Below are 25730 nucleotides of genomic sequence, written 5' to 3'. Positions count from 1 at the left end.
CTATACCAAGTGTGAATATCTCAATTTTTAGTCAAAATACTCTAAGTTGATCTTTCACCCGGATTTATTCACATCCCGGTTAAAATCTTTCTCATAAAGAAACTCTCTTTTTCTTCATTGTTTCTCTGGAAAATCCAAAGCTTTAATTTCATTGTCTACTTCCTGTCGTTTTTTGTAATGTGTTTTCTAAAATTGAGATAAAGAGTATTAGTGGTGAAGGAGGAGACTAAGCTACGAAAGAGCTGCTGTCGGAGTTGCAGGGATGGTAACATCGTCGATCGTCACCACAACCACCAACGCCATCTCTCCCATCCGCCATCGCTCGTCACCACCTCCACCACCATCGCTTCTCAGATCCGCCTTCGCCGGTCTCCGTCTTCAACGGAGTCGCGACCACCACTATCTGAAGCTCTATCTCTAACAACATATTCTCGATTTGAAAGTTGGAATCTTTATCATCTCAATTGTGTGTATATATGTTTTCAGAGCTTTTACTCAGAAGAAGCTCGAAGATCTCAAAATCACTCTTTCCCTCCCTCGCTTCCCAATCTCAGAACAATGACTTATACCCCCCATTTCCAGGTTTTTGACGATTTCATGTCTATAATTTGAATGATCCCTCTCTTACAAGATGTGTGCGTTTTGGGTTTGATTCGCATGATTACTTTTTGGTCTGAGTGGTTCTTTAGGAGAAAGGATGTTTGATATGGTCAATCTCTTTATTTGAAAGTCTCTGCTTCTCTTTGTGTTGATAGAACATAATAACTCTTATTAGTTACTTTTCCAGGCAACCTACGAGAAAGTTATTGATGATGAGGCTGTGAAAGCAGCGGTCTTGGTCTTGAATAAGGTCACACCATCAACATAGCTTCTCTGCCTTTGATGGTTCTACTTCGTTATTCCCTTTTCAGGGAACTAGAGTTATAGATGAATCTCATGATCAAAATACCACTGATCATGTGTCTTCTGGTTTCAGCGATGAGTCGGAGATGCAGCGGCATTGAGATAGGTTCAAGACGGAGTGAGAAGCAGAACACGAGGCAGAGGAGCTCTCGTGAAGATATAAGTGGAGAAGCTCGTTATTGAGGATGATGGTCCATGGGAGCTGGTCTGAGTTTTGATATTGAAGAAGATGAGAAGCTGGTTGGAGAAGATGAGATGGGAGCAGAGATTAGAGTTTGAGATTGAATGTTAATGTATGCAGCTCTTTGATAGGTTGAACGTAGAGTTTTTTTTTTTTTGAAACATGAACGTAGAGTTAGCCATCACAAATCGTACTTGGAAGTTGGAAATATTGTCTTAAATCCTTATCTCAAATCCTTGTATGTTTAATAAAAAACATATGGAATTTTATTTCTTATTTGTGTTTTATTAGAAAATCATACATTTTCTGTAGTGAGAGAGGGTTATGATAATGTATGGGAATGTTATCAAAATCTAAACCCTGAACACATCCTGAAAAAAATAATACTTTTCTCAAAAAAAAAACCTAAACCCTAAACATACCCTAAAAAGATAAAATCGCTGTATCACATCCAAATTATATTTATTAATGATTTATTTGTGTGTTTACTAGAGTGAATTATATTTATTAATGATTTTAAAAGCACTGATTAATAAATAAAAATTTACCTTAATATGATAAAGAGAAAATCCAACACTAATAATAAATTATAAAAAAATAAAAAATAAATTACCTTAAATTCTAAACCCTAAACATGCCCTAAACAACCTTAACTACATATCTCCAAACTCTATATCTTTAATTTCATTCTATACATAAATCTTTTACTTTTAACATTTTAATCCAAACACTCAGATTATATATCATAAATAAACATTCAAGTCTAAACATTATAATACAAACCCTACATATACCCATAGCCCTACTTATACTTCAAAAACCCTATATCATATTTCAAACTATATAAAAATATTTAATTATAAAGTTTTAAATTTATAACACTTATTTTATTCTAAATCATGGAGTTATGCAAACTATAAAATCTAAATAAATCAATATATTTATAATATAACTTCAATCCCTAAACTCCAAATCACATACCTCATATTGGTCTATATCACATAAAACATTAAATTTTAATTTTTAACCAATAACATAATTTTTAAATTTAAATAAGAAATAGAGATTAATTTTTTTAAATTATGATATCAAATTATTTAAAGTTTAAATAATTTTACCATTATTATAAATAAAAAAGAAGATAACTTGTACTGTTTTTTTTTGAGCCATTGATTGATTTTTAAATCAAAGGTCCAAAATCAATCTCCTATCTATCTCCACCCTTGTTTTCTATTGGTCTGACGCGGATAACTCTCCACACCGTTAGATCACACTGAATCAACGCTTGAGATTTTTTTTTTCTAATTGTTTTCTGAGAACAGATCGCGTGAGAGAGAGAGAGAGAGAGCGAGGTCAAAAGAGAGAGAGAGAGAGAGAGAGAGAGAGAGAGAGAGAGAGAGAGAGAGAGAGGCGACTGGGTGCCGTGCTCGACGCCCTAGCAAACCTTGGCCTCCTTCTCTTCTTCTTCCTCGTCGGCCTCCTTCTCTTCTTCTTTCTCTAGACTCTCTGATTTTCGATTTATCTTTTCATATTCATGCTAAGTACTGATAGATCTGTGTTGTGGTTGTCAAAATCTGTTAGATTAAGGTTCTCTGATTTTGTTGCTGCGTTTAAACTCTTCATATATTAGCTGAAAAAGTGTAAGATTGATCGCTTCTTTTCTATTGTTTCTGTTTCTGATATCAACTTGTTTCTGATTATAAATCTAATTTATTAAAGTTTGAATTTCTTTTTTTTTCTTCCCTGGTACAGATATGGCTTCAAAGATAAGTGCTGGAAAGACAGATGATTCTGAGTACGAGATCATCGAAGGTGGCTCTGAGATAACCGAACCCATCTTACAAAAGGCTGAACATGGCGTCTCCTGCGCCTAAAAGAGGAGGGAGCGAGAAGCTTGGCGAGATCTGTCAATGAGAAACAAAAGCTTAAGTCGGAGATGGCAGAGAAACCTAATGGTGGTGGTGTAGGTGACCACAGCTTTAGGTTTTGGTTTATTAGGTCTGGTTTCATTTTTTTTGGTTTATTAGGTTTTGGTTTAATTTTCTTGGTCAATGTATAAAATGATTTCATTTGTAAAAAAAAATTTAATTAATAATAAAATTTAATTTTTAATTATCGTTTTTAATCATTTAATTATTTTTAGTGTCTATAATATGATTAATTGTTTTTATTACAAATATTCGAAATAAATATTGCATTTAAGAAATAAAATCAATTCATTATTATAAAAATAAAATCAATCCATTATTATAAATATTAACAATTGCATAGAAATTAATGCTATTGTTGTTTAATTAATTATAGCATATGACAGATCTGCTATCAAAAATGTCGGACCTATTATAACGGACGCTGTCAGAGCGTTTAAGGAAATGCTATGGTAATAAACTCATAGCGTTTAATGGTCGCTATTAATACCCTCATTTCTTGTAGTGTTGTCTTTCCAGAAGCTGACTCTTCTCAAGTTCTTGATTCAACAGTTGTTTCATCTGATGAAACTTTATTTCAGACTCTTGTTGAACTTGATTCTGCTATGCAATAACTCTCTTAAGAGACTGAAGCTCGTCTTCATTATCATCCTCTCTCACCCTACACTTTGATTCACCCTTCACATCAGTCCGTTCCATCTCTAGGGTGTTGACTTGATCTTTTAAGACAGCTTTATCCTTGATGAGCTGTAGGTTTTCGTAACTGAGTTCTGCAAATTTACCAAAGAGAACCTTATACTCGGCTAGAAGATCTGCATCTATATCACTTTCTGTATCACTGTGTGACGCATCTGAATTGGTGTGTGACACACACGACGCACGAAATTCACCTTCAGTGATGTCTTTTTCAGATCCTATAACTCCATGAAGAGACACGAAATTGAGAGCATCTTCTTTTGTTTCTGGCACTTCAGTGCAACTTTTCTTCATATTCATCTTCTTGGTGTTCACACAATCTGATTTTATGTGCCCATAACCATTACATCCATCACACTTGATTTCTTTTCTCTTGAATGATGGACACTCTGTTTTGACAAGCCCAATACCATGACAATTAAAACACACCACTGCCTGCCATTTATGTCTTTCTTCTTCTCTAGGTAGTCTGTCGCTGGACATCTTATTCAAAAGATTCATGGTTTCTTCAAGTTTCTGAATCACCAAGTGAATAGATTCTTCAAGCTTCTTAGCTTTCTGGATGTCTTCATCAACTGTAATTCGAGAGTCTTGAGCAGGCTTTGAACACTTAGATTTCAATTCCATCTCCTCAGCCTTTAATATCCCTACTACCTTAGCAAACTTCAGTTCATCAGTGTTCATCGTCAATGTTATCGCTGCTTTATGTGCTGCAAACTTAGTAGGCAAACATCGCAAAAACTTCTTCACCAATTTTACATCTTCATATTTTTTACCTAAAACTTGTGCTTCATTGGCTATGGAGCTGAGCTTCGCACTGAAATCTCCTATCTTCTCTTGACCAGTCATCCTTATGTCTTCAAACTGTGATGCAAGTAAGTCCAGTCTTATCCTCCTAACATTCGCAGTACCCTCGAAAGCATTTTGTAGTATATCCCAAGCCTCCTTAGCTGATTCACATCCCTGAATAAGCTCAAATTGCTTTGCATCTACAGAACTGAAGATTGTATCCAGTGCTTTGCATTAAACCTTGAAAATTTTTTCTCTGTTGCTGTCCACTTTGTCTTCAATTTAGATATCTTCAAACCATCTTCTTGCATCACAAACGGTTCTTCCCATCCAGTTTGAACAACTGTCCAGATATCTTCATCAGCCCCACGTAGGTTTGCTCTCATTCTCACTTTCCAATACCCATAATTCACATCATTCAACAGCAACATATTTTGTGCCAAAATCGCCATATTCTCTTCTCAGGATCTCACCTTGGTTCGAAGAACTTTCTTTCGTTTAGGTGTCCTGCTCTTCGAGATACAGCGAGAACAGACGGCACAAAATAATTCCAAGATCAACTATCTCTTTATTAAGAATCACTTAAACAATCTTTTACAAAGACTTGTCTAATCCGAATTACTCAACGCCACACACGGCTTGACACAGACCAATTCTTAATCTACCCTTTGAGTGAATCAACCCCTATTGATCACCTCTACAAATCGCTCACCTTCTGAAACCCCAAACCCATGTCTGTGTTTCTGTGAGAATACAACGTTAAAAGTTTTAACCCTAATACTAAGAAAAAGCCACAATATCTATTAAATAATATTTTCCTATTATCTAATATAATACTTCCTATATTTTAGCATCACCAAATCTTCCAATTTGTGATCTAATCACGCTCCTTTAATGCATATTTCGTCAACCAAGTATATAGAAATATTCCATATCATCACATCTTGATGTTTCCTTTTATTCTTCGAAGCGTGTGTCACACACCATCCTGTGTGTGTAACACAAGTACACGAACCAAAACTCCACCACTGCAGCAGCTTCTCAAGTTCCAAGTTATTGAGCTTACAGGGAAGGTATTGCGATTATCATCCGTGTTTCTGTTATTGGTGTTCCTATCATTGGTATGTTCGTTTCACAGCACCCACACCATTTAGCACATTACTCAATTAAAAAGAAAGATGTAATTAGAGGATTTTGTTAGATAATATTCTCTCTGTTTCAAAATAATAAATATTTTAGAATATTCACACGTTTTAATAAAACCCATTAAAACTTAGTTATAAATGCATAATTTTATGTAATTTTAAATTTTCTATATTTTAAAACCAATAAGATTTTACAAAAAATAATTAATGTTTTTGAAGTTTACCATTTTTCATTATTAGTTGACAAAAATACAATGAAACTATAAAAAAATGTAACTTTTTGAAACAATTTTTTTATCTAAAATATTTATATTTTTGAAACGGTTTTTGAAACGGAAGGATTACTAAACTATACGGTGAAAAAATGGTTTCACTTTTCTGTCAGAAACCAAACTTAAAAAAGAAGTTTACACCAAAATAAAGAAAACTGTGAAAAATATTTCCAAAATAAAGACAGACTTACCTAGGTGACGGAATCTAGCCTCGGTCAAACCAACCTGAAAAGATACACGTAGAAGTATAGGAACCAAACTTAGAAGAAGAAACGATCGTATTATTTTCTTCATTTTGTTGTATATTTTCTCACATCTCGACCAGTAGTGTGTGTATATATAGATCGAAGCAAACAAAATCAACAGTATAGTGAACATATAAAGTTGAAGTATCAAACTTCTACGTGTTCTCATTCAAGAACGCGGTTTTCTACATTTATTTTTTTTGTAAACTACGCGGTTTTCTACATCCTACGTTACATCTTCTGAATATTCAAATAACGACTTGACTAAAATTCAGTTTAATGAATCTAGCTGGATACCTACTTATGCAAGACTTTTGGAGTTTGAAGAGCATCGTTATCCGTGGGATAAGTCTATAAGAGTGGAGTTTCCAATTATGACTTTAAATAAAAAATGGCAGCGACACTTATAAACATGTATATTGTATGGTTTTGTTATAACTTCCGGATACTCTTTTACACATGATTTTAAACGTATATTCCATTATCGAATTTAGAGAAGAAATTTACCTTGACATCAGTTCAAACACCAGTACTTGTAACAATATCATCTATTTCAACTTTTCTGGCTGCGTAACATTATACAACCTGAATTAATCATCGTGGCCCAATGGTAAAGACCGGACTCTTACCTGTACCCACATACAGAGGCGGATCCACGTTCAAAATAATAGGGTCACATAACACCTGTAAAATTACAAATATATGTGTTTTTACATGGAAAAATGATTGTTGGCTACATGAAGTATTGGCCATCACATAGCTAACCATGCAAACTAAACTAATGTATACCTAACTACACAAAGTATATGTTATACATGACAACATCCCTCAACTTAATGATGTTATGTAGTTAACATCACGAGTTTAATTTCATTCATCCCAAAACTGATGTGGATGACAAAGACCGTTTAAATATCATATTTTATCAATTAAAATATAACCAATATGACCGTAATTTATCTAAAATTAGATTTAAAACCACATTTTAAAAGCGTAAAAATATTTTTAACAAAATTTAATTTACAAAATCAATATGTCTTAATATTTTTTGATTAGTAGTGCTTTACCTTTTTGTTTTAGTGAATTTGAAAACTATATAATTATATTACTTTTCCTATTAAATTTGAAAGTTATATAAGATTATTTTTAAAATTATTTTAATCTGTTTATTATTAAAATTTAATATAGTTCTGTAATTCATTTGATTAATTATGTGATATATACTTATCTGATAATTTTTTTATTATAAAACTTAATGTCTATTTATATATTGACTCTAAAATTTTATTTTTAATACAAAATTAATTAAATTAATGAATTATTTTATTTATATTTTCATAAACAAAAAATTCATTCACTTAAACTTATTAAAACTGTAATATTAGATTTGTATTATTAGATTACATTTATTCTTAAAAGTATATTATTAATAAATATATATACAAGATAATATTTGGTTTAAGTTGACATCAAATAACTTTTAAACAAATAAAATGTCAGATTGACGTTAAATAAGTTTTATAATTAAAAATAAATATATAATATTTTATATGACTCTCAAATTTATATAAATATAAATAATATAATTATATACTTTTCAAATACACTAAAATAAAAATTCTAAAATATTACTTATCAAATAATATTAAAATATTTATTTTGTAAATTAAATTTTGTTAAAAAAATTCTTAAAACTCGGTTTAAAATATAATTTTACATAAATTACGGTGAGGATGATAATATTTTAATTGATGAAACGAGATATTTAAACGGTCTCTGTCACCTACATTAATTTTTGGATGAATGAAAATAAACTCGTGATATTAATTACATAATATCATTAAGTTGAGGGATGTTGTCATACATAACATATACTTCGTGTAGCTAAGTATACATTTGTTTAGTTTGCATGGTTAGCCATGTGATGGCTAATACTTCAGGTAGCCAGCTATCATTTTTCCTTTTTACATAAGCCTACTGAAATAATTTCAGCTCATTTGGTCTAAAAGTGCTCCACTGACACCCCTAAAACTCGGGTTCGATGCCCATTGATCTCAGATTCTATTTTTTCTTTCATTTTATACATTAGATTGGGCCAAAGCCCATTTTTGTGACCCTCGTAAAAAGTAACTTTGGGTGCCACTGTCTAGATAGCGAGTTCGAACCCTATCAGAGGAACTAGCTCATGATGCATCTGTTCACCACATGAATATGGGTCCATGTTTTAAGTCTCATTTGAATACTTGTGAGAGGGTCTATCCGTGGACTTCATCTTCCACCCGTAGATTAGGTCTGTGTGACCCAGGTTTACCTATTTTCTTTTATAAAAAAAATAATATATAACCTGCAGAATAATTGTTTCATTAAATAACTTCCACAAAAACATATACTGATACGATAGTTAGGTATAAATTCATAAAAAAAATTTGGCTATTGAATCAGTGTTGCTATAAAAATCAAATATAATAGAGTAAAACAAAGTATAAGTTATGAATAATGCTCTGCAAGGACATGGCAGCAGCTAAATTTATTTCAAGTAAGGTTAACAAGGTCGGCCATACGATCATAATTAAATGTCTCTCTAACAATAGTCTCAAGTAACTTGCAATATAAACTGGTCATATGAAAGAAGTCACTATATTATGACACATGGTCTAAGCCTACATCAAAGTGCAAGTACATATTGATGAAACTTATTCCCGATCATTGCAATATTAACTTTGGTATCAATCAAGAGTTTTTTACACCGCAGAGCAGTTTCTGAGTTTTTATTACAAGATAGGACAGTTTGTTCGGGAGAGGTAGTTTTTGGGTGAAATGTCTTAACTTGCCCTTGCTTTATACACGAACTAGTGCTTTTGACTTATGTTTTTAGTTAGGTTTTTCAATTCATTTTAAAATTCAAAAGGTGTTGAACCCGATGCAAACTCAAAACTTAATTGAATAAAAAAATAAAGAGACGTGCTTTTCCTTCTCTTTGGTAAAACTCTGTCCTTTTTGTTTATTTTCTGAAACATAATCTGAGGAAGACGTGGAAAATCAGAGACTCGAGTTTAGTGTGGAGAAAGAGCAGACTTTATATTTTCTGGTAGAAAGCACCGACGACGAGCGACGGAGTACGATGAATACAATACAGAGCATATGTGGGAAGGAGATCGCCGACGGTGAATATTCCCTTGAGTTTTACTTTTTTTTTTTATTTCTTAGTCAAGAGCGAATCGGGTTTTTGATTCGCCGTTGTTGTTTGGTGGTTGCAGCGGCGGTAGAAGCAGAGGTGAAGGATGTGAAAGCATTGTTACTGGGTAAGTGTATGCGTGTACAATCATTTTAATGTACCAAAAAATGTAGTGCGTGTGTACACATTGTTTGTGGATGTGTACACATATTTAAAAATATGCAACCAATACAGTAGACGTACACATGGACGTGGGGAACATGAGAAGAGTTGGGGCCTTTGGGATAAAGACAAGTGTGATAAGAAGGTTGAGTACTTGCTTAGGCTGCTAGGCGAAAGACCCTAATTTACGAAGTCTGATTAGGGTGGTGATGATGCTGGAGAGCCACTTTTTGTATACAACGAGGCAAATAAAAAAAAAGAGGAAAGTAAAAGATCCTGATGAAAGTGAGGGTGGACCTTGTCTGAAACATCATATGATGAGCGAATATTTCAAACATGGGATTGTTGTAGATGGTGAGAACACGCAAAGATGGAGAGCTGTTTGAAAGAGATCTGCAGTGAACTTGGTAGGTTGAATGGTGTGTGTGAGAAGCAGACGAGGAAGATGGAAAAATGGAAAAACATAATGAAAAGAAAGAGCACTAACAAGCGTCGGAAAAGGTCAGAAGTGGAAAGGTAAAAAAGATCGTGGGCTTGGGGTGACACCTGAAGTTCATGAACAGGGAGCCAATATAGATAGTGGGAAGAACGAGAAGGATGACTTAAGTAAGTGCTTTTCTTCGCCAACAAAGGAGGAGGGGCCGGTGTTGGTTGCTAGTTTTGGTTCTCGTTGGTATATACGCGTTTTATGTTATGTTATTTATGCATTTTATGATTTGTTAACGGATAAGTTGGATTAAATATGGACTGGATAAATGTTTAAAATGCTTCAATTATGTGTACATGTTTTGTTAATGGACAAGCATAATAAATGATGTACATGTGGACAACTTGTAAATGTTGGATGTTTTTGTTTGCTAACTTTGTAGTGGCTTAATAGACATTAAGTGACTGTCTTAAACATTGCAATATGTGTTCATCTTTTTGGATGTACATGTGTATAAAGTGATAGAATGAACAGCTTAAGAAGACATGTTTAGGTATTGCTATGTGCATGGTAAACACACAACAATTTGTGTACATGTTGTTGGATGTACATGTATACGTAGGTGCAAGCATTTAAAAGACCACTTTATATGCATGATAGAGAATGTACATGTGTACGTTATGAGGCATGTATAGGTTTTTCCATGTGCATGATAGATAATGTACATGTGTACAACCGGTAAAGAATGTACATGTGGACAACTTGTAAATGTACATGTGGACAACTTGTAAATGTACATGATAGAGAATGTACATGTATACAACCGGTAAAAAATATACATGTGGACAACTTGTAAATGTCGTGTGTTTTTGTTTGCTAACTTTGTAGTGGGCTTAATAGACACTAGGTGATTGTCTTAAACACTGCAATATGTGTTCATATTTTTCGATGTACATGTGTATAAGGTGATAGCATAGACAACTTAAGAAGACGTGTTTAGGTATTGCTATGTGCATGGTAAACACAGAACAATTTATGTACATGTTGTTGGGTGTACATGTATACGTAGGTGCAAACATTTAAAAGACCACTATATATGCATGATAGAGAATGTACATGTGTACGTTAGGAGGCATGTAGAGAATGTATATGTGTACAACCGGTAAATATGTCATGTGTTTTTGTCTATTAAAAAATAATTGCTCTTAATAGACATTTGGTGAACGTCTAAAAATAGTGCATATGTAATTGAGGGATGTTTGTCTGTTGAAGGTGAAAACGTGTTCGCGTAACAAGCCAAGTGTAGTTATATGTTTGATGGAGGATGTACATGTGGACACAAATCAAACTCAGCAAAAATAGTACAATCCATTTGGTGAGTGTACAACGTAACAAGCAACGAGTTGGTCTCGTTGTGTCTAGAACCACCACAGCGGCCGCATCTATTAGTTTTTGTTTTTTTTTGGTACCTGAAATAACGTACATAAAATAGTCGCTTACAAACTCCCATAGAGAGCTGATGGTGGTCCATTCTCCGGGGATAATCATGTAATGGTCGACCATGGGAATATGTGGGTGATAAGAGAGCACGTTAAATTATGGTAAAACGATTAGGTTAATTAGGTATAAGTGAACAAAATTTTTTTAGCAGTAGTAATCAAAAAAGATGATTTTTTCCGGAAGAACTTTAAAAAAAACAAAAAAAAAATAATAGAGATGTGCTTAATCAAACAAAAAAAATCTGAATCGTTGATGAATAAAGTACAGCAAAAAAATCCAATTGTTGAAAAAAGAAATAGATATATGTCTTGTCACAAATGCATAATTAATATGGGCCATTGATGTAGGATAAAGATGTGTGGATGAGGTTAATTCCCGCCAATACACAATCATTAGTTAGTCATATAATTGGTTAGAAGTTAACTAGCTCGTTTGGAAAAAGACAATTGGTTAGAAAAAACTGTCTCAGTAGAAGAAACTGCCCCATTTTGTAATAAATAACTTGAAAGTGTCCTATGGTGTAATTGTTTCATCAATGAGTATGAAATCAATACTATTAAAATATAAACATGTCCTGTTGATAATAATTGAGTCCAATTAAAAAAAAAGATTGCTATATATAACTGCTTATGCGTGTGTGTATATCTGTATATAATTTTTAATTGTTCAAGGTTACAAAAACGATTGATATATACCTGTTCGAGAACTCGTTAGGCGCTAGTCGGGCGGTCGGATCGGACCTAGCGCCTAACGAAAAAATCAGGGAGTAAGCAGAAATTATGCGGGGGGAATTTTCTAATTTTATTTAAATTATCGTATATATACAGATCACTTAAGTAAATAACAAGAAATCTAATGTGGCCCAGTGGCCATCGCTTTTGGAAAGCTCATAAGAGGCTTGGTTTCGAGTCCCCATTTTTATTTTTGGTCATTTTTAATTCAGTTTTAACGAAAGGCAAAAAAGACATTTTCCATTTATCTTCTCCCTTGCTTTGAACATGACCTTAAACCTAATAACTATGGCGGATACATTTTTTTCCAATTTTACAGTGATGTCTTTATTCTTTTGCTAGATATGTACTAAGTATTGATAAATCTATGAAACTGTTTTCGATTTGTGGAGTTTAAACGGAGAAAAACAAAGTTTCTCCACAAGATCCGATTTTTTATCCGATTACAGCCTAATCGCCGCGGCTTCGACCCGCCCTGCGACTTTCCGGCAAGGGCGGCACATTTTAGAACAGGAGATATGTATAACTAACAATTTATATAACTCTATCTTTCCTACTTTTTTGGTAAAATCAAAACTGTCGACTTGATTTAGACGTGGTCTGCCACATGCTATTACGAATTGTGATAAGAATATTTGATAGTAGTATAAATATTTCACTGTTTATGATTCCTTTAGTAAATACATTGTTAAGTACCAGACCCATTTAAATATGATCATAAAATAATTAAAATTAAGAATATTTATAATAATTTAACTAAGATATATTATTAATATTATCCTCAGGCCTCGTGAGTTATCTATTAATTTAAGCAGAGTGGGTGCATATATCATTTTTTCTACTTGTGGGTCAAGTGGGTTGAATTTTTGAATCAAAAAATGATTCAATCCGCAACGGAGCGTAGCTGGACAGGCTAACCAACAAATCCAGCACTACTTATTGATATAAGTTTAGTCCAACATTTTAATGTAGTCATTAAAACTTCTTACTACTCATTTAAGAAAATACTAGATTCTGAAGGATGGGTATATTTTGTTTTATTTTTTTTAGAAATTTAGTTTTCATTGTTGAATTATGTAAGTGATATATATACATTTGTATTATGTAAGAGTGATATATAAGGGCAGGTATATTTTTGTTTTATATTTTTCTAGAAATTTTAAATATATCAAGTTGAATAACTATACACTTATGATATATGCATTTTAGAAATCTATTCTATTAAATTTGAAACACGACACATTGATATACAGTGAAACCTTTATAAATTAATAATGTTGGGATTACACCAAAACTATAATTTTATTAATTTATGGAGATAATTAATTCATCGATATACAAATTGAACCAAAAATATAATTTGAGATTATAAAATTATATTATTTTATAGATATTTTTAGTATATATTAATTTATAGATTATTAATTTAAAGAGGTTATACAATAGGTTTAGTTTAACTATTATTTTTTTATTTAAAGATTAAAAAATGTAAATATCACTCTTACATAATACAAATGTTTATATCATTTACATAATACAACTATGAAAAATATAAAGATCCACATTTTAGGAAAAAAGATATTTCAAAAGATACATTTTTACCTTTTCAATTTATTATTTAATAAAAAAATTTAACTTCAAAAAAATTATAGTGTTTATTGGATTTCTATTGGTTAAAATTTATGGAAAATTGCTATTCACAAAAATAATGTATTTACAATCAAATTTAATCTGTTTTTTAGTATATGTGAAAAATCTAGGATATGTATCTTTTTAAAACATATGGAGTAGAATGGTTTTCCGTGGGTACTGTTTACAAATCAAACAACTTAAGCTTGGTTTCGAAATTATAATTTTTTTAAAAATGTAAATTTAGTTCCATAAAATAATTAAATAAATATAAATAACTTCACTCTAGAAAATTTGAAAAACAGTCAAAAGACCATGCTTGATTTTCTCCGAAGAATTTGGACAACACGCAAATTTCAGTTACAATGAAAATATGTATTTGCAAAATTAGGAAACTAAGATAAATATTATTAAGACTATGCATAGTCTTTTAATTTAGCTTTGACACACAGATTTTAAGTCATACCAAGAGAAAAATATACTCATGAAATATAAGGCACTTAAGAGAGTCTGTCCTACCAAAACTCCGATCAAAATAATAAACCCTAATAGTTCTGAGGGCGATCTCAATGGCGATGGCGGCTTGACGACGACTCCATCTCTGTGCGTTTCCATCCCCTATCTGAGTGATCCTTTGATCCTCGGATAGTCTCACACTGTAGATCGGTCTTTGCCGTCTATAAGTGTCCGATCTCGGCGATCCCTCCATTTATTCTCGTACCTTGATCATCACGTCACGAAAAGCTTTATCCTTACGACTTTGCTTCCACATAACATCTCCATTCCGATAGCTCTGTTCCGATCCAAAGGCTCTCTGAGATTCCACATAACTCAGCTTTTGTGATCGCTTTTCCGATCCAAAGGCTTGTTTCCGATAGCTCTGTTCTTACGACTCTGCTTCCACACACGGCCACTGCCGCAACGACCTGTGAATCTTCTCCGATCTAGAAGTAATACGAAAGCTCGGTCCTTACGACTCTGTTTCCATACAACGCCTATGTTACGAACTCTGATCTATGTTACGTCGTTCCCTTTTTGACTTTGTTTCTATCGTATCATTGTATGATAATGGCGTCTTACAAAGAAAAAGGAATTCAACTTGAGGAGGATGATGACGAGGCAATCAACCTACCGGATCAGGAAGATGAGCAACTCATCAAGGAGTACAGTATTTCTCTTATTGGAAAGATTCTATTTGAAAAAACAGAATGTTGAGAGGCTTATTGTGGCAATGCCAGAACAATGCTGTATGTCAGAGAAGATTACGGCTTGCGATCTTGGCCATGGCCGGTTTCTGTCAAATTCGATTGTGAAGAAGACCTTATGTCTGTCTTAAACCAGGGCCCTTTTCACCATAATTTATGTATGTTCTTCCTTGTACGTTGGGAACCTGTGATTGACGAGAACTATCCTTCTATGGTACCATTTTGGATACATCTACAAGGGATCCGTCTCCATCTTTGCACCCATAAGAATCTTGAAGCAATCGGGGACAGACTAGGGAAGGTTGATAAGATAGATGCTCCAGAAGGCAAAATCAAAGTTGATATCGACTCCTCTAAGCCCCTAAAGTTCACGAGAAAGCTCCAAACTCGGACCAAGCAGAATACCACGATCGACATCACGATCAAGCTCCACTACGAGAAGCTTTTTAAACACTGCTCCACATGTGGTCTTATGACACATGAAGCTCAAGATTGTTCGAAGAATCAGAGTATCTTACCTGGTTTACCTGTTACACGAGACAATGTCTTTGACCGAATGCGACCTAGAGGGGATCTGAAGGAGACATCTGCTGTACCGAGAAACAATGGACCCGTAAGGTCATCTGCTGCTCCTTATAAATCTCTTAAGGAATCCAATGGAGCGTACTCTAGAGTACAGCGGTCGTCTTACTCAAGCCGTCCTGAACAGAAAGATTCTCGCTACAACCCCTACTCTTACGTACGCCATGATAAGAGGAATGAACCTATCAAAGGAAGAGAATGGAAGGAGAAACATAATCAGCCAATCAAGATCAAGGATCAGTCGACATCTGATACTGGTACAGGGAATTCATCGGGTTCAAGGCCTCGCTCACTTGTCACGAAAGTCTTGGTGGAGAAAACACAGCCGGCTGATGCTAATGTTACATTCCGTACTGGAGTTGACTCAGGAGCCAGTGCTTCTGCCCAAAAAGATATCACAGAGGACTTAATCCCTCCATATAATGCGCTCAAAATAGATGCACTAACTGATTTTGATCAGGAGGATGAAGCGGAAGCGGATGTGGACGCGTACATGGAGGAGGCGTTAGGCAATGAGTTGATGGTTATGGAGGAAGATGACTTGTTGGGCGAAGAGCTGGAAAATGCACAATCACCGGCAGTTTCTGCAAGTGGTTTGAAATCACAGGATCATGCTATGGCAATGAACCCAATCCTTATGATTGAGGCGAGTAAGACATCTGAATCGGACACTGGTGAAGCCGAAGGAAGCAAGGCAATGACAAGAAGCATTACTCGATCGTTGTTCCCAGCAACACAGCAAGGATCTCGCCGTGCATCTCAGAGAATCAGTGTAAGACCCACGACACTTCACGGGAGTGGTAGAGGCAGGGGAAGGACATCAACAAGCTCAAGAAAGGAACGGACTAGTCAAGGAAACCAGAAACGAGGTATGGTGGATGCCAAACATCCGCCCAACCCTCATCAATGAAGACACTCAGTTGGAACTGTCGAGGGATAGGGAACGATCTCACAGTTAGACGCCTCACAGAGATGTGTCAGAAGCATCGCCCATGACTCTTGTTCCTTTCTGAGACGAAGAATAGGAAGCTGCTGTTGCAAAACATTCAGGCTAACTTAGGTTTTAATAAATTGTTTACCGTTAAGCCTCTTGGCCAACGTGGTGGTTCAGCTTTGTTTTTTATGGATGAATTTCACGTTGTTGTTTTATTTTCGAATAATCGAATGATTGATGTAAAAGCAGTCATCAATGGAATAAATGTCTACATGACATTCGTTTATGGGGATCCTGTGTTAGATAAAAGAGATCAAGTATGGGAACGCCTTACACGTTTTGCCACCACTAGAGATGGACCTTGGTTCATGATTGGAGACTTTAATGAAATACGAGGACACCATGAGAAAGAAGGGGAAAAAAGATCTGATACATCATTTCTTTCATTCAATCAAATGATCTCTAATTGTGGTATGCTAGAATTTCCATACAAAGGAAACCAGTTATCATGGGTGGAAAACGGACCACTGGGAATGTACGATATCGTTTGGATCGTGCACTTGGGAATGAGGAATGGCATGAAAAATTTTCACATACAAAGGTACAGTACCTAAGAATGTGGGGGTCGGATCATCGTCCGGTACTAGCAGATATTCTCACCAAGAAGATGAAGAAAAGAACATCTTTCAAATTCGATAAGAGATGGATGGATAGCGAGGAGATAGGCCAAGTAATTTCAGATGGGTGGAATTCTCCAGACCTTCCACCTAATGAAACTATCATGGATCATATATCCAGTTGTAGAAAGGCACTTGGACAATGGAGAAGAGAAAAAGAGTTGAATGCCTCAAAGCAAATTGAGGAGCTCAAGGCAAAGGTAGACAACTTTTATTTTAATGATGAGGCTACAACAGAAGAGATAGGAGTGGCACTTAAAGAGCTCACTGAGGCTCTTAAAGCTGAGGAGAGATACTGGAAGCAAAAGAGCAGGATATTTTGGTTGAGAGAAGGAGATTTGAACACGATGTTCTTCCATGCTATAGTGAGACAGAGAAGAGCGAGGAATAAAATTACTGGTCTAGATTCAGCTGGGAATCTAGTGGAAGATGAAGACAAATTAGTAGCCATCGCTACTGATTATTTCAGGAAACTTTTCGAAACCTCCAATCCAGAGCTCATAGACGACGCCTTGGCCAATGTCACAACGACGATCTCTGATCAAAATAATATGGATCTGACAGCTCCTGTCACAGAATAGGAAGTCAAATTGGCACTCTTCGCGATGCATCCAGAAAAGGCTCCTAGATCTGATGGCATGACAGCCCTCTTTTATCAGAAATTCTGGGTACAGTGAAAGAAGATTTAACTCGTATGGTTAATGCATTTCTTTTTGAGGGTATGATGGCACATGGCCTTAACGATGCTAATATTTGTCTTATCCCTAAGAAAGATAAACCAAACGAAATGTCTCAGTTTAGACCAATCAGTCTTTGCAATGTGAGTTATAAGATTATATCTAAAGTCTTATGCCAGAGGCTAAAGAAAATACTTCCGGACCGAATATCAGAAACCCAGTCAGCCTTTGTTGTTGGAAGACAAATATCTGATAATATTCTAATAGCACAGGAGATGTTCCATGCTCTCCGTACAGATTCTGGAAAAAGAAATAGAAGAATGGCAATAAAGACAGATATGAGCAAAGCATATGATAATCTAGAATGGGATTTCATTAGTGCGGTCCTGCGCAAAATGGGTTTCTCGGAATTGTGGATTGAATGGATTATGCGGTGTGTAACATCGGTGAAATACCATGTGTTGTTCAATGGTCAACCTCGAGGGAATATAACTCCACACAGGGGTTTACGTCAAGGAGATCTTTTGTCTCCTTTCATCTTTATTTTATGCACGGAAGCGCTCGTTAACCTTCTTAATCATGCAGAGAATCAAGGTAAGATAACGGCGATGCGTGCCTCGCGCGCTAGCCCCCCGATATCACACCTTCTCTTCACTGATGATAGCCTGTTCTTTTGTAAGGCGGTGCCCCATGAATGTGATGAAGTCATGAAAGTTCTTAAGACATATGAGAAAGCTTCAAGACAATGTATCAACTTTGACAAATCTTCCCTGCTCTTTGGCAAAAAGATACCTGCGACGATGAAAGAGATCATTAAAAGTACAACTGGAATTACAAATGAAGGAGGAATGGGAACATATCTTTGTATTCCTGAGGACATTAGTGGATCGAAAAGGAGATTATTTGCTTTCCTGAAGGAGAAATTACAACACCGAGTGAATGGATGGACATGACGATGGTTAACAAAAGGAGGAAAGGAAGTGCTCATTAAGTCTATCTTACTGGCCTTACCTACTTATGTTATGTCGACATTCTTATTACCATTGGAGACTTGTGAAAACTTAGCTAGTGCCATTGCACAGTTCAGGTGGAGCTCAAACCTCCCCAAAAGAGGAATACATTGGGTTAAATGGGAAAATATTTGCAAACCAAGAGAAGAGGGAGTAATTGGCTTTAGGATGATTCATGAATTCAAACTGGCCCTACTGGGAAAACAACTATGACGCCTCCTACAAAATCCAGATTCTCTAGTAGCTAGGGTTCTCAGAGGGAGGTACTTCAGATGTAGCATGCCCTTGCGGCTAAATATGGTAGACAAACCCTCTTATGGATGGACAAGTATAATGGCAGCAAAACCATTAATGTTATTAGGCATAAGGCATAAGGTACACTCAGAAAATGAGATCAGGATTTGGGAAGACAATTGGATACCGATCATACCAGCAAGACCAGCTAGACCAGTAGCACCAGTGGTTCATCCAATGATGTCAGCTCGAGATCTTATGTCAGAAGAACCAAAAACATGGGATTTAGAAATGCTTTGGAACTATATACACCATGATGATATCCCATTAATCCAATCCTTGGCCATAAGTCAAAGCTATCAACGGGATAAATATTGCTGGAGCTACACAAAGAATGGAATGTATACTGTTAAATCATGATATTGGTAGCTACAAACATTCTCAATAGAGTGGAAGATCAAGGGCAACCGAACATTAAAAAACTACAAGCATTTGCTTGGAAGATAAAGGCACCACCAAAGCTAAAACACTTTGTTTGGCAGGCGATATCTGGACAACTGGCAATAACAAGTAATTTAACACATCATCATATACGATGTGACAATCATTGTCCTAGATGTGGAGCAGAAGATGAAACGATAAACCATGCATTATTTGAGTGTCCCCCAGCCCTACAGACATGGGCAAATGCAGCAACCCCGACTCCACCTGTTCTGGAGGAAAAATGATATAGAGGATCCTGAACTGGACAGAGACCCATATCGTTGGATGATGTGGTACATTTGGAAAGTAAGATATGACAAGCTATTCCTAGGATTAGACAGAGACCCGGTGGAGACCGTCAGACATGCTGAATCAGAATGTTATGTTTGGTTTGAGGCGAATAAGAAATAGGAAGAGCACATGACTACGAGGCCACCAGTACAACAATCAAATTCTGAGAGATGTTTGATAGATGGCTCATGGACACATGACGTATTCCGTAGTGGCTATGGATGGACATGGAAAACTGCAGGAGGAACAACACAACTATTGGGAGCAAGGAACCAACCACGAAGAATCTCACCACTTCACACAGAGCTTGAGGCCCTATTATGGGCAATAGAATGCATGCTTCAACTATCCACGTGCCAGGCTTTCGGTACGGATTGTGAGGATCTTATCTCAATGATTTAAGACCCAAGAGCATGGCCTAACTTCTCCACTGAATTGGATGAGCTGCAGAAGATGAAGAACAATTTCCCTGATTTCTCAATTGTCTTTATTCCTCGAACTGAAAATGTATCGTCTGATTATCTAGCTAAGATAGCACGTTCTTTCTATAGGGAGTTGCATTACATTGGTTGTTTTATTCCGGTCTGGTTCTCCAGACCACTTCAAGCTTGAGTAATAGTTTTGGTTTTAAAAGGCGAACGCTCTGGTTGCCATGGCAAGTGGCGACATGAGGTGACAGGCAAAACGACTCATCACCCCAATGCTTCGCAAGGTACGTATGTCGAACGCCTTTCCTCGCTACACCTGCATACAATGAGTCAAACGTTGCGTCGCTACGATGTAAAAAGTTTCAAAATCGATATTGTTAAGTAAAAAAGCATATACGTGTAAGATACTCCAAATATACTCTAAATATACTGTAAATATCCTCTAAATATACGCTAAATATACGCAAAAACCCCTAAGCAATGTACTATATAATAGGTCTTCATCCCTTTACTTCTTCACAAGTTCTCTTCCTTTCTCTAAGCTATTGACGGCACAAGCTCTTTTTTACTTTATCGGTTTGTTTTCTTAGTTAAAAGTTGTGATGTTTAACACATCTAGCTGATCACATATAAGGCTCATAGTGTCATATCTTCTTTATCACATACCATTCATGTTTTCTCCATTCACGTCAATTGCTTATGTATCACGTATCATTCATATTTTTGTTAAAGTTTACTTACTTAGCTTGTGTTTAGAACTTTATACGTTTATGTAGAGTTTGTGGTATTATATACATAGCTTAACATTTTTTTTAGTTTATGTTTTCTCAAGTTTATGTACTTTGCTTCTTCTTTGAAGGTTCATCATGTCTGATACTGGAGGATCTTCCCAAGGAGGCGCAACAAAAGGTGGAGCATCTCAACAAGGGGCATCTGAAGTTGATCCAGGTCGCAAGTATGGGACCTCTCTGCCTAATAACAGGAACAAGTGGACGTGCATCTTTTGTTTGAAAGAAACCAATGGAGGTGTCTCGCGTTTGAAACACCATTTGATTGGAGACAGCACCAGTGTGATCAAGTGTCCAACTTGTCCCGAGCACGTGAGAATTGAGTTGCGTGACTACGCAGCCAATAAAGCTGCTGAAAGAGCAGCTCAGGCAGCTCAGGCCATGACCTACGAACCTAACCTGAATGATATCGATGGTGAGGCTATTGAAGTTGAGCCTAAACAGAAAGCTAACGCTAACAAGAGGAAGAAGAGAGGTCCATTGGACAGGTATATAGTTTTTGTTTTTGCTTCTTGGTTTGCTAGATCATTGGACAAACAAATATTTATATGTTCTCTGTTTTTTGACAGGTTTGTCACTTCAACTCCTCCGGACATTTTGCAAGGAAGGAAGGACAGGAAGCATGTGTTTGGCCCTGCTGACAAAGAGCTAAGGGGCAAAGTGTGTGCTGCAATAGCTAGGTGGTTTTATGATGCAGGTATTCCGTTCAATGCTGTCACATATGACTCTTTCAAAGAGATGACAGAGTTCATTGGGCAGTATGGAATGGGTTTAAAACCACCTAGTATGCATGAGCTCAGAGTACCTCTCCTTCAAAGTGAAGTCGCTAACACTCATACTATGTTGCTTCAACACAAGAACGAGTGGGCTGCTAAAGGGTGCTCTATCATGTCGGATGGATGGCGTGACTCAGTGGTCCAAAAGGACATAGTTAACTTTCTAGTTAACTCTCCTAAGGGCTCTGTTTTCATAAAGTCTAAGGAGGTCTCAGAAGTGGTGAAAGATGCAACAATGCTGTTCAAACTGCTTGATGAGATGGTTGAAGAAGTTGGTGAGAAGAATGTGGTTCAAGTGATCACAGACAATGCTTCTAATTATGTGAAAGCAGGTACTGTCTATTTTTTTTTTTTTCTAAAGATTAACTACTTTCTAAACATTTTAATTGTTAAACTGAGATTGATCATTGATCTGAATTGCAGGGAAATTGCTAGAGGCTAAACGACCAAACCTCTACTGGACTCCTTGTGCAGCACATTGTCTTGATCTTATGCTAGAAGACATTGGGAAGTTGGAGCCGGTTAAGAATGCCCTGAAGAAATGTATCCTCATGAATGGATACATCTACTGCCGTGTGCCACTGGTGAATATGATGAGAAGGTTCACCAATCAGCACAATCTTCATCGGCCTGCTGTAACGAGGTTTGCCACCTCGTTTATCACCATGTCTCAGTTCCACATTCAGCAATCAAATCTGAAGAAGATGGTCACATCTGATGATTGGAACAAGAGCAAATGGCCAAAGGAAGCAGGGGCAAAGAAGCTGAAGCAATACATTCTACAAGAAAGCTTCTGGAGGAATGTTAGCTACGCCCTCAAGCTCACTGGTCCACTAGTGAAGGTGCTTAGGATGGTGGATGGTGATAAGAAGCCGGCTATGGGATACATATATGCGGCTATGGACAGAGCTAAAGAGGCTATTGCAAGGAGTTTCAAGATGAAGCAAGAGAAATATGAGAATGTGTTTGAGATCATTGATCGAAGGTGGGATTGTCAGCTTCACCAGCCTCTTCACGCAGCTGGATACTTCCTGAATCCAGCTATCCATTACGCCAATCCTGAGGATGTTTGAGGAAGTTGAGACCGGGTTGTACAACTGTATCAACAGGCTGGTTCCGGACAGTGAGATTCAAGATAAAGTGATGCTCGAGCTTGATTTGTTTAAGAAGGCTGCTGGTCTCTTTGGGCATAACATGGCAATAAGGCAAAGAGAGATGAAAGCACCAGGTAAAAGACTCACCCATATGTTTGTTTTGTCAACTTTACTTCTAAACTAATCTTATAAAAATTTTTTCAGCTGATTGGTGGTCTACTTATGGATCATCAGCTCCTAATCTAAGAGACTTTGATGTGAAAGTACTTAGCTTAACTTGCAGTGCATCTGGATGTGAAAGAAACTGGGGTGTTTTTGAGCTTGTAAATCGTTTTTATATTCATCTTATTTCATAGTCACATTTGATCTTAAACTCACTAATGATTTGTTGATTCAATCTATTATAGCTTCACACAAAGAGAAGGAACCGTTTAGCTCAACATCGTTTGAATGATATGGTGTTTGTCAAGTACAACAGAGCCTTGCAGCGTCGCATGAAGAGAAGTGACGCTACTGATCCTATTATCTTAGAGGAGATTGATGAAAGCAATGAATGGTTGATGGGGAAAATGGAAGGAAACTCTGACAGTGATGAGCTAGATGATCATGTCTTCGAGAATGAAGATCTGACATGGAGTGCTGTGAGTGAAGCCACAGGAGCTGAGGAACCTGCCTACGCTACTAGAGGAAGAAAAGCTACTGCTGCGGAGAAGGGAAAAGGGATAGCATCTTCTTCAACTCAAACAAGAGAGAAACGATATGGTCCAGGTCCCACTGTTTTATCTCTTGTTGATATTGATGAGGATGAACCGGAAATTGATTTGGAACTAGAAGCAGGTGGTTTCGGGCAAGATGAGGAGTGGGAGTTTCCAGATGACTCTGAAACTGAGTTTTAGAGTCTTTGTGTTTGTTTTGCTTTGAATTGGTTTTCTTTACTTTGGATTATGTTTTGAATTTGGTTTTATGCTTTTCATTTGGTGTTTTTGCTTCATGATGTTTAAATTATCAATAAAACTGATTTTAGTTTTCTATTTCCTATGTTTTTTTCAAAAGATCATATAATTGATGGATGCTATTAGGAATATGTACCTTTTGAGCAGGTGATACGCAAGGCGATCGCCATGAAACGCCATGGCGAGTGGCGAGTGTCGAGCCCCCCCTCGCCACCGGTCGCCATTCGACTTTTAAAACCCAGGTAATAGATCAGCCGTTTGATGTAAAAAAACAAAAAAACAAAATTGATGATAAGGTCTGTTTTTTTTGGTCAAAGATGATAAGGTCTGTAAGAAGTGTAAATTGGCTGCATATCTTACTATTAAGCAATGGGCTGATAGAGTGCAAAGCCCAAACAAATCTGTGACCCCTCGTTTTGCTTTGTCTGGAGATTGAGTGAGAGAGAGAGAGAGAGAGAGAGAGAGAGAGAGAGAGAGAGAGAGAAAGAGAGAGAATGGGTGCGTTTTGGGGAACAAGGGTGATGGAGATTGTGAAGAAGCATGATTCGGGTGGGCTCATTTGGAAGAGAATCAAGCTTACCTCTACTCGTAAAGCCAATGCCAAAACCCGCCTCCGTCGCGTTTGGCAGGTAACTCTCTCCTTCCCCTTCTTCATCTTTTTTAGGGTTTATGGGGGTTGACCGACTTCCAGCTCGATTTGTATGTATAAGAATCTTCAATCTTTAGGATTAGGATTCTGTTTATTGGTTTTTCTTGTTCAAAATGTTCATGGGATGAGTTCCATTGCAGACTGGTTTATAGGTTTTGTTTAGTTTGTTGTAATAACTTTTGTTAAAGCCAATTCTCTAGTTTGTAATCATTTATGCTTTTCAAGGTCTTGTTCTTGATAGGCTTATCTCTCTTTCAAACTAAGAACAGAGTCTATCAGATTTAGTTATGTTGTAGAATTTTCTTTTTGTTTTAGAATTTACATTGGCCTATCAACAAGACAAACACTTACTTGCAAAGTCACTGTTGCTATTTTGATGTATCATGCAAAGCTTGTCTATCTCTTAATATGCTTGTATCTTCTTCAACACTAGTAGTTCTAATAGTTTTGAGGTTCTCTTGCAGAATGAAGCTGTTCTAAGGGCGTGTAGTACATCCGACGCATCAAGTTCTCCGGGAGTTAGCAACACAGAAAGCTATACCAGTGCGGTAAAAAAATGAGTAAGGCGGAAGATAAGCCTAGTCATTTATAATGGTAGATGAAGTCTTTGTTTTGACATGGTTTAACAACAAATAATGTTTGAAATATTGTGTTCTTGGGTTTATTGGTTTTACATGTTCAATCTGCCACGAGATTTACAAAAGAAGCTTTTGTTTCTCAAGAGTAATGATTCTTTTCTTTTGTTATTTGTCCATTAAGAATTTTTTTTTGGTCAGCTACTTGGGTCTTTGCAACAAACACCAACTTGGATAATCCTTAACCTCGTTTTTGTTTAGTTATATGACACGATGAGTTAAACATAACCGGGGCAAGTTATTGGTTTCAAAGTCAGTAGCACTTGCATACTTCTAGGCTAGATTCACCCCCTGGTGCTTTCGGAGACTTGCTTACTCCTTTTGTACATACAACATGCAACAAAAGATCATGCATCACACGAACTAAACATTTTACACATGCCACAATATTCAAACCAACTATTGTAAATATAAACCATATATCAATCAAGGCTTCATGTTTGTTCAACTTGCATCCTTTCTCATAAACTTGGTCTTGGCCAAAGCGGTGTAGCCTATTCCTGACTTATTATATATTCTTGGCTATTCATG

The 25730-nt window shown here is 36.2% G+C and overlaps 2 protein-coding genes and 2 long non-coding RNA genes across 5 annotated transcripts; 3 read left to right on the top strand and 1 right to left on the bottom strand.

Moving 5' to 3' along the window:
• The first annotated feature begins 82 nt into the window (after positions 1-82).
• On the top strand, positions 83-1360 carry LOC130495061 (uncharacterized). Of its 2 annotated transcripts, XR_008934317.1 has the most exons (3): positions 86-582; positions 788-850; positions 977-1360. It is a non-coding gene; the product is annotated as an uncharacterized LOC130495061 (long non-coding RNA). The 2 variants fall into 2 exon arrangements; XR_008934316.1 differs by having other exon boundaries at positions 83-582; positions 788-1360.
• Positions 1361-2383: 1023 nt separating this feature from the next.
• Positions 2384-3199, top strand: LOC130495059 (uncharacterized). Its single transcript, XR_008934315.1, has 2 exons — positions 2384-2724; positions 2837-3199. It is a non-coding gene; the product is annotated as an uncharacterized LOC130495059 (long non-coding RNA).
• A 91-nt stretch (positions 3200-3290) lies between these two features.
• Positions 3291-6332, bottom strand: LOC108858340 (uncharacterized). The gene is made up of 2 exons (XM_056986039.1): positions 6106-6332; positions 3291-5609 (listed from the first exon to the last, which is right to left on the bottom strand). The coding sequence occupies exon 2, from the start codon at positions 4555-4557 to the stop codon at positions 3616-3618; it is 942 nt and encodes a 313-aa protein (XP_056842019.1). The 5' UTR covers positions 4558-5609; positions 6106-6332; the 3' UTR covers positions 3291-3615.
• Positions 6333-24325: 17993 nt separating this feature from the next.
• LOC108859642 (uncharacterized) lies at positions 24326-25310 on the top strand. The gene is made up of 2 exons (XM_057011279.1): positions 24326-24544; positions 25029-25310. The coding sequence occupies exons 1-2, from the start codon at positions 24410-24412 to the stop codon at positions 25122-25124; spliced, it is 231 nt and encodes a 76-aa protein (XP_056867259.1). The 5' UTR covers positions 24326-24409; the 3' UTR covers positions 25125-25310.
• Positions 25311-25730: the final 420 nt, after the last annotated feature.

This window comes from Raphanus sativus, chromosome 5, assembly GCF_000801105.2.
Source record: "Raphanus sativus cultivar WK10039 chromosome 5, ASM80110v3, whole genome shotgun sequence".
NCBI lineage: Eukaryota > Viridiplantae > Streptophyta > Magnoliopsida > Brassicales > Brassicaceae > Raphanus > Raphanus sativus.
Note: the sequence above shows the minus strand (reverse complement) of the source record. Positions and strands in the feature narration are given on the sequence as shown.